This window comes from Ictidomys tridecemlineatus, chromosome 11 (assembly GCF_052094955.1).
Source record: "Ictidomys tridecemlineatus isolate mIctTri1 chromosome 11, mIctTri1.hap1, whole genome shotgun sequence".
Classification (NCBI taxonomy): domain Eukaryota; kingdom Metazoa; phylum Chordata; class Mammalia; order Rodentia; family Sciuridae; genus Ictidomys; species Ictidomys tridecemlineatus.
Window position 1 is genome coordinate 127,132,623 of NC_135487.1, and position 25,822 is coordinate 127,158,444.

Genomic DNA, 25,822 nt, shown 5'->3' on the forward strand with positions numbered 1-25,822 from the left:
TGATAGAGCACCTCAAGTTCAATCCCCGGAACCACAGAAAAAAAACCCAAGGAAGTCAAATTAGTTTTGTACCAATTTTTCTGGTTTTCAGGCATGATATTAAGAATCCCATTCTTTAAATATGTTCTTTACATTTTTTATAGGTCTGTTAATGGAGTATATCGGATTGGATTGTACGCACTTAAAGATATGCCAGCTGGGACTGAACTCACTTATGATTACAACTTTCATTCCTTCAATGTTGAGAAACAAGTAAGAATAATAAATCCTAGAGAAAAAGTTGAATTTTGTCACTTACAGCACTGTAATATGGGTCTAAAGTATACATATTGTCTTGAACCAACTGAGAAATTCTTGAGAAGACAGTTTTTTGCTTTTTACTCCATCTATCTAGGAAACATAGGTCTCAGTTATTATTTAAGAATTTTGAAGAATCAAAAATTGCCGTATCATTTTAGGTCTCCAATCTGTTCTTTTGGTGAAAATAATTTTCCTTTAGTTTTTCCTTTTCTTCTGTGGAAACCCATTTCTATTTATTATAATCTCAATCATTTTTTTCCCCTTTATTTTCAAATTCCTTAACGAGTACTAATCTTTGGTTGACTAAATGCTTAGGCATCCTTTTTGAATTTGTAAATGAGACTACAGGCTTAAAAAAGTATTCTCTTTCCCTTAAAAGCAACTTTGTAAGTGTGGCTTTGAGAAATGTCGAGGAATCATCGGAGGCAAGAGTCAACGCATGAATGGACTCACCAGCAGCAAAAGCAGCCAGCCTATGACCACACATAAAAAGTCTGGACGGTCCAAAGAAAAGAGAAAGTCTAAGCACAAACTGAAGAAAAGGGTGAATAATGAATTCATGGCTTTCCCCAAGAGCTGCTCGTGGGCTGCTTGAAGGAAATTACTAAAATAAGGGGATTAGTAAAGGGTGGCACCACAAGAGTACTCTTAATATTCCTGGAGATGATTTCTGATTGAACTTTTTTTTCCCACTGTAATCTTACCCATTTGTTTTTTTCAGAGAGGCCATCTCTCTGAGGAGCCCAATGAAAACATCAACGCCCCAACAAGGTTGACACCCCAATTACAGATGAAGCCAATGTCCAATCGAGAGAGGTAAAAAGGAGATGGTTTTATCTGAGTTCTTTTTTAAATTAGGTGATTTGCTTGTCAGTTTAAAACATTGTTAAGCTTCTTTCAGTTGATCCATTTTGTTCTACTAAAGGAAGAAATAATTATTTCTTTTTATTCCCTGATTTCTGATAGTTGTCATTTTCTTCAAATATGATTATAAGCAAAGTGTGTGTGTGTGTGTATGTGTGTGTGTTTTGAAAGGAAGAATTAGCAGTGCCCATTCACAGATATTTTCATATGACATTACAGATATTTGAAAGACCTCAAAATGGCATTTATGTTCATGTTTACCTCAAAATTCCTATAGTTCTTAGACCATTACTCTTATCTCATCACACATTAAGAATTAATTTAAGCCGGAGTCAGATATGGAAGCACATGCCTGTAATCCCAGCTTCTCGGGAGGCTGAAGAAGAAAGATTACAAGTTCAGTGCCAGCCTTGGAAACTTAGGGAGACTCTGTTTTAAAATACAAAATTTTTAAAAGGACTGGGGTGTAGCTCAGTGGGAGAGTACTCCTGGGTTAAATCCCCTATACTACCGTATATATATATATATATATATATATATATATATATATATATATATATGCTAGACATAGTGGCACATACCTATAATTCCACCTACACAGGAATCAGAGGCATTGGGATTGCAAGTTTGAGGCCAGCCTGGGCAACTTATCAAGGCCCTATCTCAAAAGAGAGTGCTGCATTGGCTAAGTGGCCTAGCATGCCCAAGGTCCTGCATTCCATCCCCAGTAGCATATACAAAAAGTGTAATTCTCTTTGTCACAAATTTAGTATTTGAGGTTTTTTTTGTTGTCATCATTTTATAAATATATTTGAGTATATTTGGTTTCCTTTTAATCCTATGTATTAAAAATTATTTCCACCTATGTGGTGGAGGCTGAGGAAGGATGTTTAAAAATTTGAGGCCATTCTGTCATCTCAAAATTTAAAAGGGCAGGAGTGTAGCTTAGTGGTAGAACACTTATGTATCATGTACAAGGCCCTCGGTTTGATCCCCAATGCCTCAAAACAAAAGAAAAATAAATTAACTTAGAAGTTTAAATTAATTCAAAAATAATTTTAAAATAATTGTTCAAAAAAGATTCCATAGGCTTCACCGAACTGCCAAAAGAAAAAAGGATTTTTAGTGGTCATTTCTGCTGTTCCCTATATTCAGATAAGAACTATCCCTGTCAGAAATAAATAAAATGATTATGTCCCCTATTTTTCAAATTGTCTTGGGACATATTCCACAACCCCCGCTAATAGATATTCTGATACTTTAGGAAGTATAGCTTTATAATGTTCTTTTATTTTAATTTTAGCCCCTTTCACTTAATCCATTGGTTCCCTACTTTGACTACACTGGGAGCTTTCAAAAACTCCAAGGGCTTGGGGATATATCACAGTTGTAGAGTTTATATAATGTCCTGGGTTTAATTACAAGCAACACACACACACACACACACACACACACACACACCTTCTACCTCTCAATGGTCAGAACACACCCTAGAAAACATAAACCAGAATTTTCAGAGGTGGAAATCAGGCATCAGTTTACAGTCTTCCACAGGTGATTCCAAACAAAGTCAGTAACTATAAAATTAATCTAATCTGTTTACTAAGGCTGATAGTTTAAGACTTATCCAAGGTCACTTTTATTTATATGTATGTTACTGTGGAAATATAATATAATGAAAATCATCAATATTTTATAGGCTCAGATACATAAATTCATTTAAGTTTAGAGTTTCATATGGAGACACTGTACCTATTAATTCCATAATTTACTGAGCCCCTAACCTTCTAACATGTCCTTGCCTTTATCTGCTAGTCCAGTTCTTATTATAGGCAATCCCAAGCCCATTATTTTATCTTTGCAGTTTCCCTTAGGATTTAAATGAATACTCCAAAAATTTCTGACATATGGTCTCTCCCTTGCCAAATTTTTTGTAGGCTTTCTTTTTTAGTTATAGAGACACAATACCTTTATTTTATTTTTATGTGGAGCTGAGGATCAAACCCAGTGCCTCAGGCTAGCGTTCTACCACTGAGCCACAGCCACAGCCCCATTTTGTAGCCTTTTAACAGTGTGTGCCAGTCATTTCCAAATAATATACTAAAATGTTCTTTTATTCGAAAAAAATCAAGATGGAAAGGTAAATGATATCTTAACCATGCGCAGTGGCACACTCCTGTAATCCCAGTGGCTTGGGAGGCTGAGACAGAAGGATCAAGAGTTCAAAACCAACCTCAGCAGCGGTGAGGCACTAGGCAACTCAGTGAGCCCTGTCTTTAAATAAAATACAAAACAGGGCTAGAGATGTGGCTCAGTGGTCAAGTGCCCCTGAATTCAAGCCCTAGTACTATCTCCCCACTCCACCCCCCCAAAAAAAATGATATCTTGCCCATATAATTATCTTTACCACAGCTCTATTCACATTTAAATATTCACTTGTATCACCTAACAGTGGCTTCTATGTAGACATGTGATAAATGCTTATCGAATTAATGAATAAAGAAAGTCCTTTCTTCTTTATGTTCAGGAACTTTGTATTAAAGCATCATGTGTTTTTGGTTCGAAACTGGGAGAAGATTCGACAGAAACAGGAGGAAGTGAAACACACCAGTGACAATATTCACTCAGCATCATTATATACCCGTTGGAATGGCATTTGCCGAGACGATGGGAATATCAAGTCTGGTAAGGCATGGGAAATATACTTATTAATTCCATAAAATTGTTTCCAAACTGATGATATGGTTATTTTCAGTCTATTCCTTTTTAGGAAATAAAAGGACTAAAAGATTAGGGCTAAAAGATTCCTTTTAGTCTGTACCAAAAAAGTTATGATTCAAGCCGGGTGTGGTGGAGCACGCCTGTAAATCAGTGGCTCAGGGGGCTGAGGCAGGAGGATCTTGAGTTTAAAGTCAACCTCAGCAAAAGCAAGGTACTAAGCAACTCAGTGAGACCCTGTCTCTAAATAAAATAAAAATAGGGCAGGGGATGTGGCTCAGTGGTCAAGCTCCTGAGTTCAATCTTCGATACCCTAAATAGATAGATAGATAGATAGATAGATAGATAGATAGATAGATAGATAGATAGATAGATAGATAGATAAATAGATAAATAAATAAATAAATAAATAAATAAATAAATGAAATTTAAAATATATATATATATAAAATCCATACTGTTAGCTTTAATAATTAGTACTGATGTTAATAATCAATATCCATCCCAGCTTTTCAACTGCTCTATTGGTACCATAAGGAATAGAAAGAAATTCCTTTTTGCCAACCTCACAAATGTCACCTACAGTCTAAAGTGATCATGGGTTTTGAGATTGTTAGGGTCCCATCTATGATCGGTCATTCTTATCTGGAAAATAATTTGCACACAGAATAAACTATAGATGTCAAATGCACTGTGGGGAGAAAAATATTTTAAATTTGAAGATTCTTTTACACACGTTCAGATCAGCATTCTACATGCAAACCATCAAATTTCATTTCTCTCCCCACCCACCCTGGTCTTTTTTATTTTTTGAGATAGGGTCTTCCTAAATTGCTAAGGCTGACCTTGAATTTGCAGTCCTTCTGCTTCAGCCTCCCAACTTGCTGATATTACAGGTGCGTACCACTACACCCAACTTTTTTTTCTAACCTTTTTGAATGAATAATATAGCAGCACTCCTGAGTTCAGCTACTATTCAAAACAGACTGAAGGAAGAGACACTAGTATGTCCTCTAACTGAAAATAAAACGTTCAAAAGATATTGCTCTTCCTCTGTTCTTCCCTTTTTCTCCTCAAAATGCCCACTAATTCTTAGTCAACTTCAAGAAAAGTAGAATAAATTTGCCTAGAATGTACAAGTTCTGGGTTTAATCCCCTGTACCATTAAAAAGAAAAGAAAAATAGAGCAAATGGCAGAAGTCCATTGAGGAAGAGAAAGCCACACAGAATTAATCATTTCCTGAAATTAATTTTTACCTTATCCTTCCAGATGTCTTCATGACCCAGTTCTCTGCCCTGCAGACAGCTCGATCTGTTCGAACAAGACGTTTGGCAGCTGCAGAGGAAAACATTGAAGTAGCTCGGGCCGCACGCCTAGCCCAAATCTTCAAAGAGATCTGTGATGGCATCATCTCTTACAAAGGTGACCCTATCTACCCTAAATTTGTTCTTAGCCTTTTTTAAGCCTATCACTTACCTTCTCCTGACATATCCAAGACCAAGTACATTTAGAATTTTAAGAGATTTATTTGTTCTACCTTTTGTCAGAGCATGGGACTACAGGATACATCTTAATCTTTTTTTTTTCTTTTTTTCTTTTTTTTTTTTTTCCTTGGTACCAGGGATTCAACCCAGGAGTGCTTTACCATTGAGCTACATCCCGAGAACTTTTTATTTTTTTTAATTTCCAGATAGTGTCTTACTAAGTTGCTTAGGATCTTGCTAAGTTGCTAAAGCTGGCCTCAAACTTGCAATATTCCTGCCTTAGCCTCCCAAGTTGCTGGGATTACAGGCATACACTATTGGCTTATTATAATTTTACTATAGTTAAATAGTGTATTAGAAATCACATTTTTAGCTTGAGGGTAGTGAACCTCTGCATCTGTGAGGTGCAGTTCTCTCCCTTGGATAAAATTTTCCTTAATAAGATACTGAATTAGCAACTTAAGAATGAAGTAGTATAGGCTAGGGTTGTAGCTCAGTGTAGAGCATGTATGAGACCCTGGATTTGATCCTCAGCACCACATAAAAAAATAAGTAAATAAAGTCATTATGTCCATCTACAATTAAAAATATTAAAAGAAAAAAAAAAAGAATGAAGTAGTATAAACTATGTGTGGAAGTTCATGCCTGTGATCCCAATGGCATGGGAGACTGAATCACAAGGAGGATCTCAAGTTCAAGGCCAGCCTCAGCAACTTAGCAAGACTGTAAGTAACTTACTGAGACCCGGCCTCAAAAGGAAAAATAACACCAGGACTAGGGTTATAACTCAGTGGTTAAGTAACCCTAGATTCAATCACTAGTACAAAAAAAAAGAAAAAAGAATATTATGTGGTGCATGCCTGTAATCCAAGGGACCTGGGAGGCTAAAGCAGGAGGATCACAAGTTCAAGGCCAGCCTGGACAACTTAGTGAGACCCTGTCTCAAAAAATAAAAAGGCTTGAAATGTCACTTAGTAGTGGAGTGCCCCTGGGTTCAATCCCCAGTACCATAAAAATAAAACGAATAAAAACAATGAAGTATTACAAATATTAATTATATTAATGGTTATTAGCCTTTTTTAATTGACAGGTAATCTTGGAAATCTAATAAAACCTATGGATTCTTCCCCCAGGGATTGAGGTTATGCATATCATATGTATTTGTACATACATGTAGTTTTTCATTTTGAACAGATCATAGGCTTTAACCTCTACCTAAGAACAACAACATATAACACGTGAAGCCCTGAGTTCCTGACCCAACACCACAGAAAAGAAAGAAAGAAAAAATATAAATTTGGAAAAAGTTACCCTTTAAACTTTAAAAGAGTTTCCATGTAAAACACCTTACTTGACACTATTTCCTTCCAAGACACATCTATAACAATAGTAGAGGGGTGGAAAGTGTTTTTAATTTGGGGTAGGTAGTTTGGTAGTATAAGTAACTTTCTAACCAAGAAACTTGGGGATGTTTAAAATCAGAGATTTTGGTTGATAATTGTGACTTTTGGCCATCCGCTTTGGTTTGTCTTTTTTCCTTAAATTCTAAGGACTTTGTTATTTTTCTTTTCCTGGTCTGTCTGCTGTTCACCTTTGCACTTATGATTCAGTTTAGTTAACTGAAGGTCATAGAAAGGAAGGATCAAACTGCCCCAGGATGTAAAGGTTTTTGGCACCTATTGGATTTACATTTCCTAAAGATCACATTTTTTTACATTCTCAGGTTGCCCCATCTGATCTAACATGAAACTGCTGCAGATTCATGTACTGTGTCAGTGCATTTGAACACAACAGGCTTTATGTCTCTAGTGAAATGACCAAAAAGCAAGGTAGAAAATGAAATATAATATGCCATACAGAATAACTTAAAGGAAAATTAGTTCCAGAAAATGTTCACAGTACTAAATTATTCATTATCTGTAATTTAATCAAATTTAAACCAACGGTAATATTAATTATGGAAAACCGAAGAGAACTGGAAAACATTTTTTTGATGAGATGACTTTTTTTACTATAATAAGATCTATTGAGCAGGAATTTGCTATAAGCAGCCACCTATGTCAGTAAATTCTCAAGTCTCATTCTTCATAGGAAGTTCTTCTCATTACCCAACCAAAATTATGCTACATTTCAAGCATACATACTTCATCTTCCATATCCTAGGCAATCTTGAAAGTTTAATTTGACCCCTGCCATTATACTTATGTATGGCAAAAGTGCATTTTTTACAGGCTGCAAAAAAAATATATAAGATTTTTTTTCTAGCTTTTAATTTGCGGAGGATCCTACTTTTTTATTTAGTAGATGATGTTTTGGGGCTGGGAGTTTAGGTCAGTGGTAGAGCACTTGACTGGTACAAACAAAAAAAAGATGGTCATGGTGCTACATACCTGTCTTCTCAACTATTCTGGAGGCTGAATCAGGTGGATCACTTGAGCCCATGAGTTTAGGACCAATTTGAACAACATAATGAGTCACATATTCATCCCCACCTCCCTGTCTCAAAACAAAAATGAAAAAGAGAGATGCTAGCCAGGCTCAGTGGCACACACCTGTAATCCCAGCAGCTTGGGAGGCTGAGACAGGAGGATTTCAATTTCAAAGGCAGGCTCAGCAACTTAGTGAGGACCTAAGCAACTCTTTGAGACCCTGTCTTTAAATAAAATACAAAAAAGGGTGGACAATGTGATTCAGTGGTTTTAGGCACCCCTGAGTCCAATCCCTGTACTGAGAGAGAGAGAGATAGATGCTTGCCTTTCTTGTATATTAGTCTTTCTACCAAATTTGCATTCTTTTTCAGATTCTTCTCGACAAGCACTGGCAGCTCCACTTTTGAACCTCCCCTCAAAGAAAAAGTAGGTTCATATTTGAGGTAATAATCTGAGTTTTCTAAAAGTACTATGTGTACCTTATTAACACCATGACTTTATGTTCCAGGAATGCTGATTATTATGAGAAGATCTCTGATCCCCTTGATCTTGTCACCATAGAAAAGCAGATCCTCATTGGTTATTATAAGACAGTAGAAGCTTTTGATGCTGACATGCTTAAAGTCTTTCGGAATGCTGAGGTATTTCTTCACTCGCTTCAAACACAGATTAAGAGAACCATTGAGTTTAAGATTTTTACCCTCTTCTATCAGCTTTCATTTTTTATTAAGTACAACTTGATTATCTATTTACAATATGCTAAATACTATAGAATCCCATATAAAAAGGCATTCTAGAAGCCAGGTGTGGTGGCACATGCCTTTAATCCCAGTGAATCAGAAGGCTGAGGCAAGACAATCACAAGTTTGAGGCTAGCTTTAGCAACTTAGTGAGACCTTATCTTAAAATTATCACCAAAAAAAAGGTTGGATTTATAGCTCAGTGGTAGAGTGCCCTGGGTTCTAACCCCAGTATCATTAAAAAAAAATTAAATAAAATCTAGAATGGAAGCCTAAATCATTCCTCCAAAAATTTAATTTTTATAAAAACCTAATTTAGCCTTAAATTTATATATATACTCAGTAAACAGACATTTTACTACATTTAAGGCATATCTATAGTGTCTTTCCTCAAAAAGATACATAAATGTGAAATACACAGAAATACATGTGAATAAATAGTTAAATACATCTTGAGGAGAGAATTGAAGGGCATTATGCTGCTAAATTGAACATTAATCGAATCTCATTGTAGAAAAGGTAGCCTTGAACGGATGGAATACTGCAGAGTACATAGAGAATATTATTCAGTTATTTTGAAATACCCAGAAGAGGTGTTTCAAGGAGAAAATTATTTAGTTATTTTGAAATACTCTTTAGAGGCTATTAGATAACAGATAAATAGAGAATGAAACACCAAATAAGAGCAACCAACAAATAACTAGGAAGAGAATTAAAACAATGTTGAATTATAATTTAAAGAAAACCTTTAGGGGCTGGGGATGTGGCTCAAACCGTAGCGCGCTCACCTAGCATGCGTGCGGCCCAGGTTCGATCCTCAGCACCACATACAAAGATGTTGTGTCCGCCAAAAACTAAAAATAAATAAATATTTAAAAATTCTCTCTCTCTCTCTCTCTCTGTCTTAAGAAAAAAAAAGAAAGAAAGAAAACCTTAAAGAACTAATGTCAATACTTCTGATTCCATGAAACAGAAAGGGATATAACAGTTCTAAATTCATTCTGTGAAACCAGTATCACACTCATACCAAAATCAGATAAGAATACCTCAAAACTATAAACCAAATCCCTAATGAACTTAGGTGCAAAAATACTTATAAAAAATTAGCAAAAAAAAAGAAGACTGTACACCCAACCAAGTTGGTTTTATTACAGAGATGCAAAGATGGTTTATCATACATAAATGTAATTTACCACATAAATAGAATGAAGGACAAAAATTCCTTAGTTCTCTCAATAGATGCAGAGAAGGCCTTTGACAACATTCAATACCCATTCGTATAGGGATAGAAGGGTCATACCTCAACATCATAAAGGGTATATATAAAAAACCTAAAACCAATCTCATAGTAAATGGTGGGAAACTAAAAGCATTCCCTGTAAATTCTGGGACAAGGGTGTTCATTCCTATCACTCCTATTTAATATATTCCTAGAAATTCTAGTCAGAGCAATTAGGCAAGAGAAGGAAATAAAAGAGGGGGAAAAAAGGAGAAGAACAGGAAAAGAAGTGGTCAAATTTATCAGTAATTGCAGAAGATATGCTCTTGTACCTCAAAGATCCAAAAAACTTCACCAAAAGACAGCTAGAGCTAATGAGTAAATTATTTGGCAAGGTAGCAGATTACAAAGTTAACATACAAAAATCAATAACTTTTCTATATGCCAACAGTTAGTCTGCTGAGAAAGAAATCAGGAAAACAGTTCTGTTCACAATTGCCTCAAAAAAATAAATAAATAAACACCTAAAAATAAATCTAACCAAGGAAGTGTAAGACCACTATAATGAAAACTATAGAACAATGAACAAAAATTAAAGAAGACTTTGAAAGCTGGAAAGACCTCCAATGTTCAAGGATAGGCAAAAGTAATGTTAAAATGGCCATACTACCAAAATTCTTCACTAGTTCTGTGAAGAATACCAGTGGCATTCTTCACAGAACTAGAAAAATAGTCCTAAAATTCATTGAAAGAATAAAAGACTCTGAATAGTCAACACAGTCTCTAAACCAAAAAAAGCAATGCTGGAGTAATCACAATAACTGACTTCAAATTATACTATAGAGCTATTAATAACAAAAACTACATGGTACTGGCAGATACATAGACCATTGGTACAGAATAGAAGAGATACAGACAAGTTCACACATCTGCAGTCATCTGATCCTCAAGGTTCCAAAACATACATTGGAAAAAAGACAGCCTTTTTAACAAACAATCTTAGGAAAATTTATTATCAATATGTAGAAGAATGAAACTAGACCCTTATCTCTTTCCCAGCACAAAAATCAGGTCAAGGAGTTAGACCAGAAACTATGCAACTCTTAGAAAGGAAAAATGTAGGGTCAGCATCCCAGCATGTAGGGACAGGCAACAGCTTTCTCAATAGAACCCTAAAGCTCAGGAAATAATAATAGTATGGTATCACATTTAAAAGGTTCTATACACACATAGTGCACGTGAGGCCGTGAGTTCAATCCTCAGTACCACATATAAATAAATAAAAAGATATTGTGTCCAACTACAACTAAAACATAAACATTTAAAAAAAGAAAACAATTAGGAATATGAAGAGAAAACCTATAGAATGGGAGAGAAATCTTTACTAGGTACTCTTCTGACAGAAGATTAATATCTAGGATTCATAAAGAATACCAAAAGAACAAATAACCCAATTAAATAAAAATAAATAAAATAAAAGTATTATGTCCATCGACAACTAAAAATTATTTTTAAATTTTTTAAAAAATTTAAACTGTACTGAGATTTCATCTCACATCAGTCAAAATGGAAGTCATCAAGAATACAAATAATAATAATGCTGGAGACAATAGGGAGAAAAAAGAACACTGTTATACCATTGGTGGGATTGTAAATTGGTCCAACTACTATAGAAATCAGTACAGAGGCTCCTCAAGATGAGGCATGGAACCATCATATACCATTCTCCGTATTTATCCTAAAGAATTAAAGTCATCATATTACAGTGATACATGCATACCCATGTTTATAGTAGCACAGTTAACAATAGCCAAACTAGGGAAACAGCCCAGGTTTCAATGGATGAATAGATTTTTTTTTTTAATGTGGTATATATACACAATGGAGTTTATTCAGTTTCAAGGAAAAATGCTGTTGTGTCATTTGCAGAAATACAGACAGAACTAGAGACCATTATATTAAGCAAAATAAGTCAGACTCAGAAGGCTAGGGAACCTGTGATTTCTTTCATATGCAGAAGCTAGAAAGGAAAAGGGAAAGAAAGGTAGGACAGATCTCTTGGAAAATCAAAAGGAAATCAGTAGAGAAACAGGGAGGAAGGAAGTGCTGGGGAGTTATATTGGCCAGATTATATTGTTATATTGTGTACTTGTACAGATATGTAACAACAAGTTCCAATATTATATTCAACTACAATTCACCAATTAAATGTGGAATAGGGCTAGGCTGTGGCTCAGTGGCAGAGTGCTTGCCTCGCGTGTGTGAGGCACTGGGTTTGATTCTCAGCACCTTATATAAATAAATTAATAAAAATAAAGGTCCATCAACAACTAAAAATATATATTTAAAAGTTTTTTTATAAAGTGGAATAAAAGGGTTGGGGTTGTGGCTCAGTGATAGAGCGCTTGCCTCACATGCGTGAGGCCCTGGGTTTGGTCCCCAGCACCACATAAAAATAAACAAAAATAAAGTCTTTTTTTTAAGTGGAATAAAAAAATTATAAAACATTTTCAAGAAACACTGAAAGTAGGGCTGGGGATGTGACTCAAGCGGTAGCGTGCTCGCCTAGCATGCGTGCGGCCCGGGTTCAATCCTCAGCACCACATACAAAACAAAGATGTTGTGTCCGCCGAAAACTAAAAAATAAATATTAAAATTCTCTCTCTCTTAAAAAAAAAAAAAAAGAAACACTGAAAGTAAATAAATAAGAACTGGGATTATAATGGTCAATGAAAGACCACTTGCCTAGCATGTGTGAGGCCCTGTAGTCAATCCCCAGTGCTCCAAAAAAGGTTGGGGGGTAGGAGGAGTCATTGGAGAACTTCTCCAATGCATCTAAGTAATTATGCTTGCAACATTAATTTATATTCTGTGATCACTGTATTTTGTCCTGTGGATAGTAAGGCCCTTGATAGGAATTAAATGACACAGCAGTAGAGCAAATGGAAAATTATCATAGAGGTTCTCATTTTAATTCATTATAGTTCAGTTTTAGTTGTTATTAACTGCCTGTCATTACATTTGATGCTGTACAAAATCTGTTAATCAAAATGGAAAAGAAAGAAAATCATACTACCTCTTAAGGCATATTTTTAGGCCAAATTGAGAAAACCAAACATGATTTGTTTTCCTCCTCTTCTTTCTTCAGAAGTACTATGGGCGTAAATCCCCAATTGGGAGAGATGTTTGTCGCCTGCGAAAGGCCTATTACAATGCCCGACATGAGGCATCTGCCCAAATTGATGAGATTGTGGGAGAAACAGCAAGTGAGGCAGACAGCAGTGAGACCTCAGTCTCTGAGAAGGAAAATGGCCATGAAAAGGACGATGATGTTATTCGCTGTATCTGTGGCCTCTACAAGGACGAAGGCCTCATGATCCAGTGTGACAAGTGCATGGTAAGAGCCAGGAGGTAAAGCACAAGCCTGTTCCTGATGACCATGGTGACAGTATTCAGAGATGCAGCCCACACCTCATATGGCATGGTGGCCTTTTTTATGTACTCTCACTAAATGTCGGTTCCTGTTATCTCTCACTGTTGACCACATGGTCTTTCATTTACCGCCTCCCTTTTTCTACCTCCTGTTCTCTCTGTCTATTTTCACTGCACATTTATCACATGATCTAGATAGTATTTAGACTAGTGCTTTACCCAGAAGTACATTAGAGATAGCACACTAAGTAATGCATGCTAACAGGGACTGCAGTATACAAATCCCATAGGTCTCCTGAAGCAAGAGTCAAGGCCCAGATGTGATCCCTCTTGTCTTCCCTCAGTACATATGAACTCATTACCTTATATGCAAGGTGGGTCTGTAAGTAACACAAAGGATTGTTGAGAGGATAAAGTTAAACAAGACTAAGTGAAAACATTTTGTGACTGTGAAGACTTTCTCAGTAGCCACATCATAAATGTATATTACTTAGTAATGGTCTCATACTATATTCATCTTCTTATTCTCTCTCCCTCTCATTTGGACAGATCTATATATTATGAATTAATTTGTATTCTTCTGTTCAGACCGATTTTACTATTTATCTTTAATTTTTATTCACCCACTTATCCTATTTTACCCTGTCATTGCTATTTTTTTATTCTTACCCCCAACACTTCTTGATACATCTAAATTCCTTTATCATCCCCTAACTATACATTTTTCTTTAGGTGTGGCAACATTGTGACTGTATGGGAGTGAACTCAGATGTGGAACACTACCTTTGTGAGCAGTGTGACCCAAGGCCTGTGGACAGGGTAAGCTGTCTTCTGATACAACTATAAATTTTATCTATAAATAAAAGATGTAGCGCATGGTATGCACCCTGCTCTGATTACACAGAATATCCTCTGATATTTTTTCAACCTGTCTAGTCCTCAGTTTCTACCCTTGATTTTCTTTTTCTTTCTTTCTTTCTTTCTTTCTTTTTTATTTATATTTATTTTTTACTTGTAGTTGAACACAATATCTTTATTTCATTTTTATGTGGTGCTGAGGATGAACCCAGTGCCTCATATGTGCTAAGCAAGCACTCTACCACTGAGCCACAACCCCAGCCCCTGCCCTTGATTTTCTAAGGAATTTGATTAAATGAAAAATAAAATACTTAAAAATCTATGGAAGGAATGGCACTATATGTAACTAAGGTTTTGCATGGTAGCACATGCCTTTAATCCCAATGACTCAGAAGGCGGAGTCAGGAGGATCGTAAATTTGAGGCCAGTGTCAGCAACTAAAAATAAAATATAAAAGATCTGGGGATGTAGCTTAGTGGTAAAGCACACCTATGTATTCACTTTTGTTATATCTCTGGTGTATTGAAATGACTTAAGAGTTATTCTTGGTTGGGAATTTTAGATTTTAGTTGTTTTCCTCTCTTAAAGGTTGAAGGATGAATGTAGTAATTCTAGGCCTTATCCATTAACTTTCTGCTCTTATCAGGAGGTACCCATGATTCCTCGGCCCCATTATGCCCAACCTGGCTGTGTCTACTTCATCTGTTTGCTTCGTGATGACTTACTGCTTCGTCAAGGTGTGTACAAACCACTTAATCCTCCTTGTTAGAGCAGACCTGTTAGAATAGTAGGAACTATCTGCTATCTGAATAATAATCATTGTTCCAAATGGCATTTAATGGATCTTTATACCTTATGTTTATACATATCACCCCTTCACCATATAATACTGATTTATGAGAGAGAGGTTTGTAAAGCTAATTTGAAAACTAGGAAAGACACATTGGAAGTCCAAGAGATGGAAGAACTCCCTCAGGTCATTCTCATAGTCTAGAATTGATTGTCATTACAGTTAGACTTTTAGATGTCTGTATTTATCCTGGTTTAGCTTATGAGTTCTTTCTATGTAGACCCTGGGTCAGATAATGAATGCCTCACAGAATTCATTCAAGAATCATTTTAACTTTCTCCTTTGTTGTATACCTCCCTAGGTGACTGTGTATATCTGATGAGGGATAGTCGGCGTACCCCTGATGGCCACCCAGTGCGTCAATCCTATAGACTTTTATCTCACATTAACAGAGATAAACTTGACATTTTCCGAATTGAGAAACTTTGGAAGAATGAAAAGTATGTCCTGACTTCCTATCTTTCTTCCAGCTATAACCTACCAGCAGAGATGAATATTCACTAGAATTTTGCTAATCAACTAAACTTTCCCTTATCCATTTTCCTTTTTTTAGAGAAGAACGTTTTGCCTTTGGTCACCATTATTTCCGTCCCCATGAAACTCACCATTCTCCATCCCGGCGGTTCTACCACAATGAACTATTTCGGGTGCCACTCTATGAGATCATTCCCTTGGAAGCTGTAGTGGGGACCTGCTGTGTGTTGGACCTTTATACATATTGTAAAGGTAAATGATCTGGTCTAGTTAGAAATGACCTTATATCCCGTTTATTGATCTTTAATTGCCCACCCCATTCTAGTTGTCTCAATGTAAAGATTCTCCAGTGCTAGCTGTTTGATCCTCAATAATGTTTGTTCCCACTTTTTAAATTTAGTTGACATTTTAAAATACTGTTTAATAGTTTCACTTTTGTGGCCCTTGGCAAGATACTTAAATGTATCAATTTTCTTGCTAAAAACAGGATTTGTATTTATTTTAAAGACTTTTGATTAAATTATCCACAAAAGGACTTAGTTTATGGCTTACAGTAAAAGTCTAATATATGTTAGTTGTCATTATTAGCAGAATCAATTTACTTAGTTTGTTCTCTCAGCATCATAGCAGAGTAGTTCAAAATAATATATATTCCATTCCAGTACTGGCACACATTTTGCAGCTCTGTGACACTGATGACCCTTCCCATTTAAAAAGTGTTCACTTCCAAATGTTCTTCCCTTTTAATTATACTCGCTTTTTTTGTCTTAACTCCTCCATATAATATGTTCTATTTATCCCTCAAAATTCCTTACAGCTCTTAATATGTCTTGTTTCTTTCTCTCATGTTATTTTATTCTCTTTGTATTCCTTGTCTACTTTTTGGTCACTGGTATCTGGGAACTGATTTTTTTTTCTGCAACCACCAGTGCTTATTAAAGTTCAGCCTTTCTAGATAAATACATTTTCCATTTATGGGTTTAGCTGCTGTCACAAGCTGTGTGGTGGCTTTTAGGTAGCCCATGAAAGGGAAAGGGAAATTGGATCCTTTAAAACAGTGTTTGGACTCACAGGGAGACCCAAAGGAGTAAAGGAGCAAGATGTGTACATCTGTGATTATCGTCTGGACAAGTCAGCACACCTGTTTTACAAGATTCACCGGAATCGCTATCCTGTCTGCACCAAACCTTATGCCTTTGATCACTTTCCGAAGAAGCTTACTCCCAAAAGAGATTTCTCAGTAAGTTGCTTTCCTTTCTTAATGCTACATGTCAGGATAGCATGAAAGTGGGAATTTCTCTGTGTCTTTTTGTTTCTTCATCCTGATTCCATCTCAAACTGGGAAAATCTCCAGCTCTGTTGGGGACTTTATTTTTGTTTTTTAATTATAGGTGGATTCACTGTTTTTATTTTCCTGTATGTGGTGCTGAAGATCAAACCCAGTGCCTCGTGCATGCTAGGTGAACACTCTACCACAGTTCCATCCATTTATATATATTTTATTATTATTTAGTTGTAGGTAGACACAATACCTTTATTTCGTTCTTATTTATTTATTTTTAGCTGTAGTTGGACACAATACCTTTATTTATTTTTATGTGGTGCTGAGGATCGAACCCAGGGCCTCACAGTTGCTAGGCAAGTGTTCTACCACTAAAACACAACTCCAGCCCTTATTTTGTTCTTTTATGTGGAGCTGAGGATTGAACCCAGTGCCTTACTCATGCTAGGCGAGCGCTCTACCTCTGAGCCATAACCCCAGCCCTGTTGGGGACATTTTTGAACATCATAAATACATTTCTTCTTAGGGAAATACATCTCCTCACATATATCTCAGGAAGTTGTTGATTATAGATTATACCTTGTTGGATTTTCCTTTTATCTCTCACCTCAATTTAATCTTTGCTGTTGAGCCCCACATCTATAGTTTTGTTTTTTCACTTATAATTTTAAGAAGGAAGTAGAAAGTTGTCAAGGACCTCAAAAAAACCTTTGATGAAAATAATTCTATACTTATGCCTGGATTAAAAGATGTAAGACATTATTATTATATAAAATTTGAAAAGCAAAAAAAAATTAGAAAGGAAAAAATTACATATTGTCTCCACTACCTAGAAAATACCCATGGTCAACATTTTCAGCCTCTTTTCTGTGTATTTTTTCTTCCAAATTGTTGAAAACATATGCCAGTAATTTTCATTCATAAAGATTTTAGTCTTCCATTCATCTGTTTGCTATAATGAAATCCTAGCTGTCAGGCTCCTCATCATTGAATCTTTCTTTAGTATGTATATTAGTCAACTTTACATCATTGTGGCAAAACAATAACATGAGAAAATCAACTTTTAAGGAGAAAATTTAGTTTGTCTCATGGTTCAGAAGTTTCAGACCATGATTACTTGGCTTTATCACTTTGAGTCTATGGCCGCACAGTACCTCGTGAAGGGGAGTGTGTGATGGAGGAGACAGCTCACCTTGCCACATCCAGGAAGCAGAAAAATAGGAAGAGAACAGTATCCTAATAACCCCTTCAAGGACACACCCCTTACTTCTTCCTACTAGGCCCCACTCCAGAGGTTCCACCACCTCCCAATAGTACCATAGGCTGGGCACCAAGCCTTAACACATGGGCCTTTGAGAGACATTTCTAAACTATAGCAATGGGCCTGTCAAAATTTGTAACTATCAAAATTTGTAACTATATGACATTCTTATAAATAATTAACCAGAAAGTAAACCTATATATCCCTATTATTTTTAGATCTCTCCAGTCTTTTGTCTTCTAGTCCACCACCATGTTCTTTCCTCTTATTCATTTGATTTTGTGTTTGCTTATTCAGCAGCTTTACATGAGTTACTTGGTTAGATTAGCTGTGAAACCCTAATATTAATCATTTCAAAGGTAGAACAGGTCAGAGAAAATTGTATTATTATCTCTTCCACTGACATTCTTTTTTGGGGGAGTACAGAGGTGGGTGGGTACCAGGGATTGAACTCAGGGGCACTCGACCACTGAGCCACATCCCCAGCCCTATTTTGTATTTTATTTAGCAATAGGGTCTCACTGAGTTGCTGAGGTTGCCTTTGAACTTGTGATCCTCCTGCTTCAGCCTCCCAAGCCGCTGGGATTACAGACATTCACCACCACATCCAGCTCTTCCACTGTCATTCTAGGATTACCAAAAAAAAAAAAGACATTATGGCCTACAGATTGATAGAAATCTTAAACCTCAGTTTTGATAACAGTCATCAATTTACCTCCCTTACCGTGAGCTAACTCCAGATCAGATTTAACATTGCTAGCTTTTGTAGTATACTTAACCACTTCCTTTTCTTCTCTGCAGCCTCATTATGTTCCAGACAACTACAAGAGGAACGGTGGGCGGTAAGTCCCAGGGAATAGGCAAGGGATCCTAAGGGGTTAAACAAAAGCTCAAATTGAGCAAAAGAACAAGCAGCTAACCCTTTCAGCTCCACTGCTAGAATTAGGTATTCTCTGCAGAGCAGTCCAGTGTAGTACCACTATGGAAGAATTGGACTTCTTCTATCTCATTATGCAGCCTTAGTTGGGACAGAGGTAATATTTGTGGGAAATTAAATAAGAAAAGGAAAAAAAAAAGATTTGAAACCCAGATAGACTCAGAAAAGTCTCTTTAGATATCTGCAAGCTTTCCCCATTACCTCAAGGTATATCAACTCTTGGTACCTCTGTTAAGGAACAAATATCAGGCATGCCCAGTTTAAGCTCATAATTTTTATTTTTATTTTGCACAAAATAGGGAAATTCCTTAAGAAAGAGCACAAAAGGCTTTTCTTTCTTTGTTGTCGTTGGTAGTGGTGGTGGTGGTGATGGTGCTGGTGCTGGTTTGGTTTTGTTTTTGGTACGAGGAATTGAACTTAAGGTGCCTTAACCACTATGCCACATCCCCATTCCTGTCTTTGGGCGGGGAAGGTAGGGTACCAAGGATTGAACTCAAGAGCACTCAACCACTGAGCCACATCCCCAGCCCAATTTTGTATTTTATTAGAGACAGGGTCTCACTGAGTTGCTTAGCACCTTGCCATTCCTGAGGCTGGCTTTGAACTCACGATTCTCCTGCCTGAGCCTCCCGAGCTGCTGGGATTACAGGCGTGCACCACTGCACCATGCTCCCATTCCTTTTACGGTTTGAGATGGGTTCTTATTAAATTGCTTAGGGCCTCACTAAATTGCTGGCTGGCTTTGAACTTGCAATCCTTCTGCCTTGGCCTCCCAAGCTTCTTGGATTATAGATGTGCACCACCATGCTGGACTAGAAGACAGTTTTTCTTCAATTCCATTATCTGTTGAGTGGGAGAACAACAACTGCTTTTCCCATATTAGCCAACCACAAAGGAGAAAATATTAAATTATAGGTTTGGAGAAGTGATTCAGGAAAAGTAAAAACTCCACTTCTATACTCAGGAAACAGAGATCACTAAGCAGTACTGGTTATATGTGTATATGGTCTTTATTTATTTTAATTTAAATGTATTTAAATAAATATAAGCCCAGGGCCACTCTGCCACTAAGCTGCATCCCCTTCCCTTTATATTTTGAAAGAGGACATCTCTAAATTGCTAAGGCTGGCCTCATACTTGCAATCCTTCTGCCTCAGTCTCCCATGTCACTGGAATTACATGCATGTGCCACTATACCTGCACGCACTGTTATATTTTTATGGATTTCTATCTCATCTTTGCCTCAGATCCTGGAGAAAAAGAAGAAAGGTTAAATTTTACAAAGAGACATTAAATTTCAAAGCCAGGCACTGTGGCACATGCCTTTAATCCCAGAGACTCAGGAGGCTAAGATAGGAGAATCACAAGTTCAAAGCCAGCCCCAACAACGTAGGCCCTGAGCAACATAGCGAGACCCTATCTCAAAATAAAAAAAAAGAGTTGGTTATGTATTTCAGTGGTAAAGTGCTCTTGGGTTCAATTTACAGTACAAAAACAAAAATAAAAATAAATCTCAGAGAAAGGTAGTCATTTTATAATAAATTGAAGACCAGAATCAAATTTTTTATATCAAGCCAAGACTCTAATAACTAGACTTCAATATCTCAACCATCCTGAGGCTTTTACCCTTTATTCACCTTCCCTCCTCCAGTCTTTATTTAACTTTACCCTAAATTTGCATATAATTTTGGCAGATCATCCTGGAAGTCTGAGCGGTCAAAGGCCCCCCTGAAAGACCTGGGACAGGAGGATGATGCCCTGCCCTTGATTGAAGAGGTACTAGCCAGTCAGGAGCAAGCAGCCAATGAGATCCCTGGCCTGGAGGAACCTGAACAGGAGAGAACCACTGCTGAAGTCAGTGAGGCTGAAAAAAAAACAGAAGAAAGTGGTCAAGAACCCCAGTCAGTCTGTACCCCTGAGGAACGACGGCATAGTCAACGGGAACGACTCAACCAGATCTTGCTCAATCTCCTTGAAAAAATCCCTGGAAAAAACGGTAAGAAACACCAGGCTTATATCTATAGATAAAGATAAGTAAGAAGTGGAGAACGGGTGAAAAAGAACAACTTTTTGTGTGTGTGTGGTGCTGGGGATCAAACCCAGGGCCTAACGTGCTAGGCTAGTGCTCTACTGCTGAGCTTCATCTCCAGGTTCCAGAACAACTTCTGATTTCTGGCCCAGCAAGGAAATTGTTTTAAGAAAATGGTATAGTTCTTTCATAGGCCTGTCTTTAGTTCTATTTTAGGAATAAAACTGTGGGAGGTGAGATGATCTCCTTCCCTAGAGAACCACCTTTTTCATCTAAGACTGGAGGAGGGCCTAATTTGCTTATAGGTCAGAAAAGAAATCATTGAATTCTTTTGTTCTCCTTAGAGCTCAAATCTGGAATAAGGAGTGGGAGAGTGGTATTTGATGAGCCTCCTTGGTTCTGTTTTCAGCCATTGATGTGACCTACTTGCTGGAGGAAGGATCAGGCAGGAGACTGCGAAGGCGTACTTTGTTTATCCCAGAAAACAGTTTTCGGAAATGACCCTCAGAGAATGAGAACTTCAAGCATCTGGGATCCAGTGGAGCTAATCAGTTCCGCTTCCTGCTCTCTGGGTATAGACAGGGACAGGAAGGGTCCGTCCAGGCAAGGGGAATGGGGTCATGTTGTTGATATTAGGTACTAAATAAACCTTGGAGCTAGTGGAGAGGAAGAGAATGGAATCTGTCTGAGACGGTTCAGTTTAATTAATTTTCCTCTCCGTTGCTTCACCCTAAGGGTTAATAATGTAGAGGAGGGAGGATCACAATGGTGATGACTAGAACCTATTGGTACTTTACAGCACTTGCCTCTCCTCACAGCTTGGGTTTTTTGGGTCATCCCCTGATCCCATAGGCACTGCTAAGAAGCTGCTTCCCATGCCCAGGTAAACTCAAAATCCAAAGGGAAAGGACCAGGATCCCCAGCCTTACCCTGTCTGTTCTCTATTGGCTCCAAGAGCTACCCCAGAGACCTAAAAGAGATACAGTAGCTGGGGCCTCTTCCCAGATCCTTGACTAGGAAAGTTTGTCTCTCCTTTCTTGTCCAACCAGGTCAAAGTAAAACGTGAGTTTGACAGCTCAAAGCACTTGTAACTGCTGCCCCTCTCCCTACCTCTACTCCCCAGAATGGAATCATGGGCTAGGGAAGGCCCCCATGGGGTCAGGAGGGTAGTACTTCATGTAATTATTTTTGTTTTACCTTCATAACCTGCCGAAGCATATTTTTTTCTAATGAGAAAGCCAGGCCCCGCCAGCACACATGCTGTTTTTGATGTGCTGTGGTTCTTGTGTGTCTGCTGTGCTGTGCAAATGAAGATCCATTTCAAAATAAAATAATTTTTAAAACTACATAAAAAAAACTCTAAACTCCCCCCCCCAATAAAAGTCACTACATGAACTGTTCAGCAGTATTCACCTATCAGAGTATTTGTAAATTATCGATTTAAAACACTACTTTTGTTTTCTGAATTGTATAGTTTTCGATGTCCATCTCTTCAAGAGACAGTGTGTTTTCTTCATCCCTTGTCCCATCTTCCCTCCACCCTTCTGAATGACTTCATCATCAGGAGGTATATCCAGGGTGTCTCCTTCCTTCCCATACTCTTGACCAGAAGTTACCAAGACTATACTGTCTCTTTAAAAATAAAATTTAAAAAGCTTTGCTTTTTGTCTTCTCAGACATACATATGCATATACGTTTTAGATGTTCTTATAAAAGATGGTTTTTAAATGTGCCAAGTTGTGTGTGTATATATGTGTGTGTGTGTGTGTGTGTGTGTGTATATATATGCGCATGTGTATATATATATATGTATGTGTATATATATATACATATATATATACATATATATGTATATATATATATCTGCTGCGTGATTGGTAAGCAATACAATAGTAAACATGTCCCCATTACTTTTTCTAATACTGGACCAATGCTGTCCTAACTGTACATTTCCCTTTATGATGACGACACTCTGACTCGTTTAGGTAGAAACATTGACCACCTTCCATTCCATTGACTTTTTTTCTTTTTCTCCTTTCTGTGTCATTCTTGAAGAAAAAAAAAAAAAAAACAAAAGAAACGGGGGATGCCATAGATCCCCTTGAGCAGAGAAAAAAAGCAAAATAAATATTTTATTAAAGAAAAAAAGAGAATTAAGAAAATAGTTTGGAGTATTTTCTTACTGTAGAGAAGCACTGTACATTACTAAGAGACCTGGGTATAAGATACTCACGTGTGGAGCTGGGAAAATCGCATGTTCAAGCCCGTTTGAGTGGTTTCTTTTGTTTTTCATTGCAGGGAATAGGTGGGAGGGAGGTGGGTCTAGGGGCACTTTGGGGGTCTCCTTTTAGTCAAAAGCAAGAAAATGACAAGAAAGAGATTAAAATTCAATGATTCTTTTAATAGTGTTAAACACTAAAATTTTAAAAAAAGACGAAAAAGAAAAAACTTTGTAAAATGCGAGAACAGAAGCAAAAGACACTACGCTCTGTCATTTTATCTTTCTTTTGTTGAAAGACTAAAAACCGAAATGTTTTTTAGACAATCAAATGTTAGGTAAGTGCAAAAACTTGTTTTTTCTTACTGGTGTAGAAATTAATGCCTTTTTTTATTTTTCAGTTATTTTATAATAATGAAATAAAAAGAACCCCCAGCTGCCAGGTGGGTTTTGGTGTTTGAAATGCGGGGCAAAGCACTACATCACTGCAAATAGATACAGAGTTAGTCTGCATGTCTGTAGGCTGTGTGATTGCGGAAAATATAAATGCTGCTAATATATTTCCTTTTTACAAAAGCATATCTAAATAGATGATTGTTTTGATGTTAATCTTTGTAAATTATGTATTACCAATTTTAACATTGGATGTAATTGCATAAAAAGCTTGCATCTCAATCCTTGAAAGTCTAGTATTAAATGGAAAAAAAACTTTTCCTAACTGTGGAGTGCTGAGCTTCCTATTTTTTTCCCCCTCTTTCCTACCTCCTTTGATCTTCCAGCCTCCTTTCCATCATATTTCTCAGGGAATCTCTCCAAAACCATGTTATCACCATCCTGGGCCCCTTGAGCACACTCACCATTTGTGGACTGCTGGGTAAAGCCACTTCTTCAATTCTAGGATCTTTTAGATCCAGCCTAACCAATCAGCAGCACAGCAATCACCACACCAAGAATCATCTGTTTCTCATACATGCCATGCTATTCTGTACATTCATCCTTTGGACACACATTCATTATGGCATTTAATACTCATGAACCTCTGAGGCTAGCAACAACTTGAGGCCACTTTTGGGGGGCTAGATGCCAAACCATTTATATCATAAGAACCTTTTCCATGTATAAATTAATCCTCACAACAGTCCTTTCAGTATTGATGAGGAAATGGGAATGACAGGTCAAATAACTTGCCCAAGATCACATAGCTACTTCATTAATATCCATAATAGCCCTCTGAAGTTATTATTCTCATTTTCATAGAAGTGAAAACTGGGAAAGTTAAGTAACTTGCCAAAATTACTAGTGTTGGAGCCAGATACCCAGTGGTTTGTGTGCTCAAATAGAAATTTCAGAATATACTAATCAAGGAAGATAAAACCCACTACAGTAAGTAACTGAAAGGACAAAAATTTCTTCCAGGCACAGATCAGACATGTAGGCTAGAAGCTCAGGTAAAATATAGTTGCTCAGAAGCAGTAAGACAATTGACTTATGACAATTGACATAAAGAGTTCAAATGTCCACTGGGCGTGGTGGTACAAACCTATAAACCCAGACACTCAGGCTGAGGCAGGAGGATCACAAGTTCAAAGCCAGCCTCAGCAAATTAGCCAGACCCTGTCTCAAAGTAAAAAGTAAATAAAAATGAAAAGATGTGCTTTAGTAGTAAAGTGCCCCCAAAAATGAAAGTTCAAATCTCCTATAACAGCTTGGAATTCAACACCAGATACAAAGCTAGACATACATATGTCTCTAATCCCAGTTACTCCGGAGACTGAGGCAGGGAGATCAAAGGTTTAAGTCGAAGTGACCCTGTCTCAAAAAAAGGGTTGAAGTAGCTCAGGGGTAGAGCACCCCTGGGTTCAATTTCCAGCACCCAAAAAAAAAAAATCAGAATGGTGCCAATGTTAAATGACAGTCTCTTCATGACTGGAAAAAATAAAAGATACATTAGTATTAAATTTTGTTTACCTTTCTTTTTTTTAACCTTTGATGTCTATCATAGCCATACTATTTAAGATTACATAGTTACAAAACTATATTTTATATCATTGATTGACCTACTTTATGTTCAGTAAGGAGGTCTCACTGCTGAGTTACCACCTGCACAGGCCTGAGAACCATTAGACTGTGATTGTAAAAGTCACATCAAGCCAGATCTCATTAATGTCCCAACAGTGCTTTGGGGCTCTTCATAATTATTAAAATCAAGCACATGGGAATAGGAGAGGGCAGGTTGCATCATGGAAAATGAAAGCTATAATAGAATTGTTTGTAAAACCTTAGAAATCATGGGCTCCCCACAATTACTCTGCAGATCTTTTGAGAAATATTGGTTCCCATAGGAATAGCTTTCTTCCATATTCACTATCACATACCTTAAGATAGGGCCTCCCTACATTGCGAAACCAATCTCAAATTTGGAGCCCCCCTGCATTAACTTTCTCAGCAGCTGCAACTGCAGACATGTACCACTCCACCTGGCAAAAATACAACTTCTTATGTGGTAGTAGTTTGCAATTTGAAGGAACTTCATAACCTCAAGAACTCAGACTCCTAAGAGATTCCCAGAGACCCTTAGGATCCAGTTTGAGAAACATCTCCCTAAAAAACACCTGAAATGCAAACCAATCTAAACTGAAAAAGCAGCTAAACACAAAATAACAAAGCCAGGAAATGGATAACATGAATTGAGCAGAAGGGGAGAACGTGTCAATCTTAGGAAATGA

General features: G+C 37.1%; 1 protein-coding gene across 6 annotated transcripts in view; it reads left to right on the forward strand.

Moving 5' to 3' along the window:
* Ash1l (ASH1 like histone lysine methyltransferase) overlaps window positions 1-23,814 on the forward strand; it is a 176,655-nt gene extending 152,841 nt beyond the window's left edge. For 5 of the 6 annotated variants that reach the window (XM_078027423.1, XM_078027422.1, XM_005331359.4 and 2 more), the window contains 16 exons: window positions 144-252; window positions 680-844; window positions 1,022-1,116; window positions 3,692-3,849; window positions 5,153-5,305; window positions 8,168-8,222; window positions 8,305-8,437; window positions 12,904-13,152; window positions 13,920-14,006; window positions 14,692-14,782; window positions 15,197-15,335; window positions 15,449-15,621; window positions 16,443-16,609; window positions 18,714-18,754; window positions 20,544-20,845; window positions 21,288-23,814. In XM_078027423.1, coding sequence (XP_077883549.1) covers window positions 144-252; window positions 680-844; window positions 1,022-1,116; window positions 3,692-3,849; window positions 5,153-5,305; window positions 8,168-8,222; window positions 8,305-8,437; window positions 12,904-13,152; window positions 13,920-14,006; window positions 14,692-14,782; window positions 15,197-15,335; window positions 15,449-15,621; window positions 16,443-16,609; window positions 18,714-18,754; window positions 20,544-20,845; window positions 21,288-21,379 — 2,209 coding nt within the window. In that variant the 3' untranslated portion in view covers window positions 21,380-23,814. Of the gene's footprint in view, window positions 1-143; window positions 253-679; window positions 845-1,021; window positions 1,117-3,691; window positions 3,850-5,152; window positions 5,306-8,167; window positions 8,223-8,304; window positions 8,438-12,903; window positions 13,153-13,919; window positions 14,007-14,691; window positions 14,783-15,196; window positions 15,336-15,448; window positions 15,622-16,442; window positions 16,610-18,713; window positions 18,755-20,543; window positions 20,846-21,222 lie in introns of all 6 variants that reach the window. The other variant, XM_040287678.2, reaches the window with a different exon arrangement.
* Window positions 23,815-25,822: the final 2,008 nt, after the last annotated feature.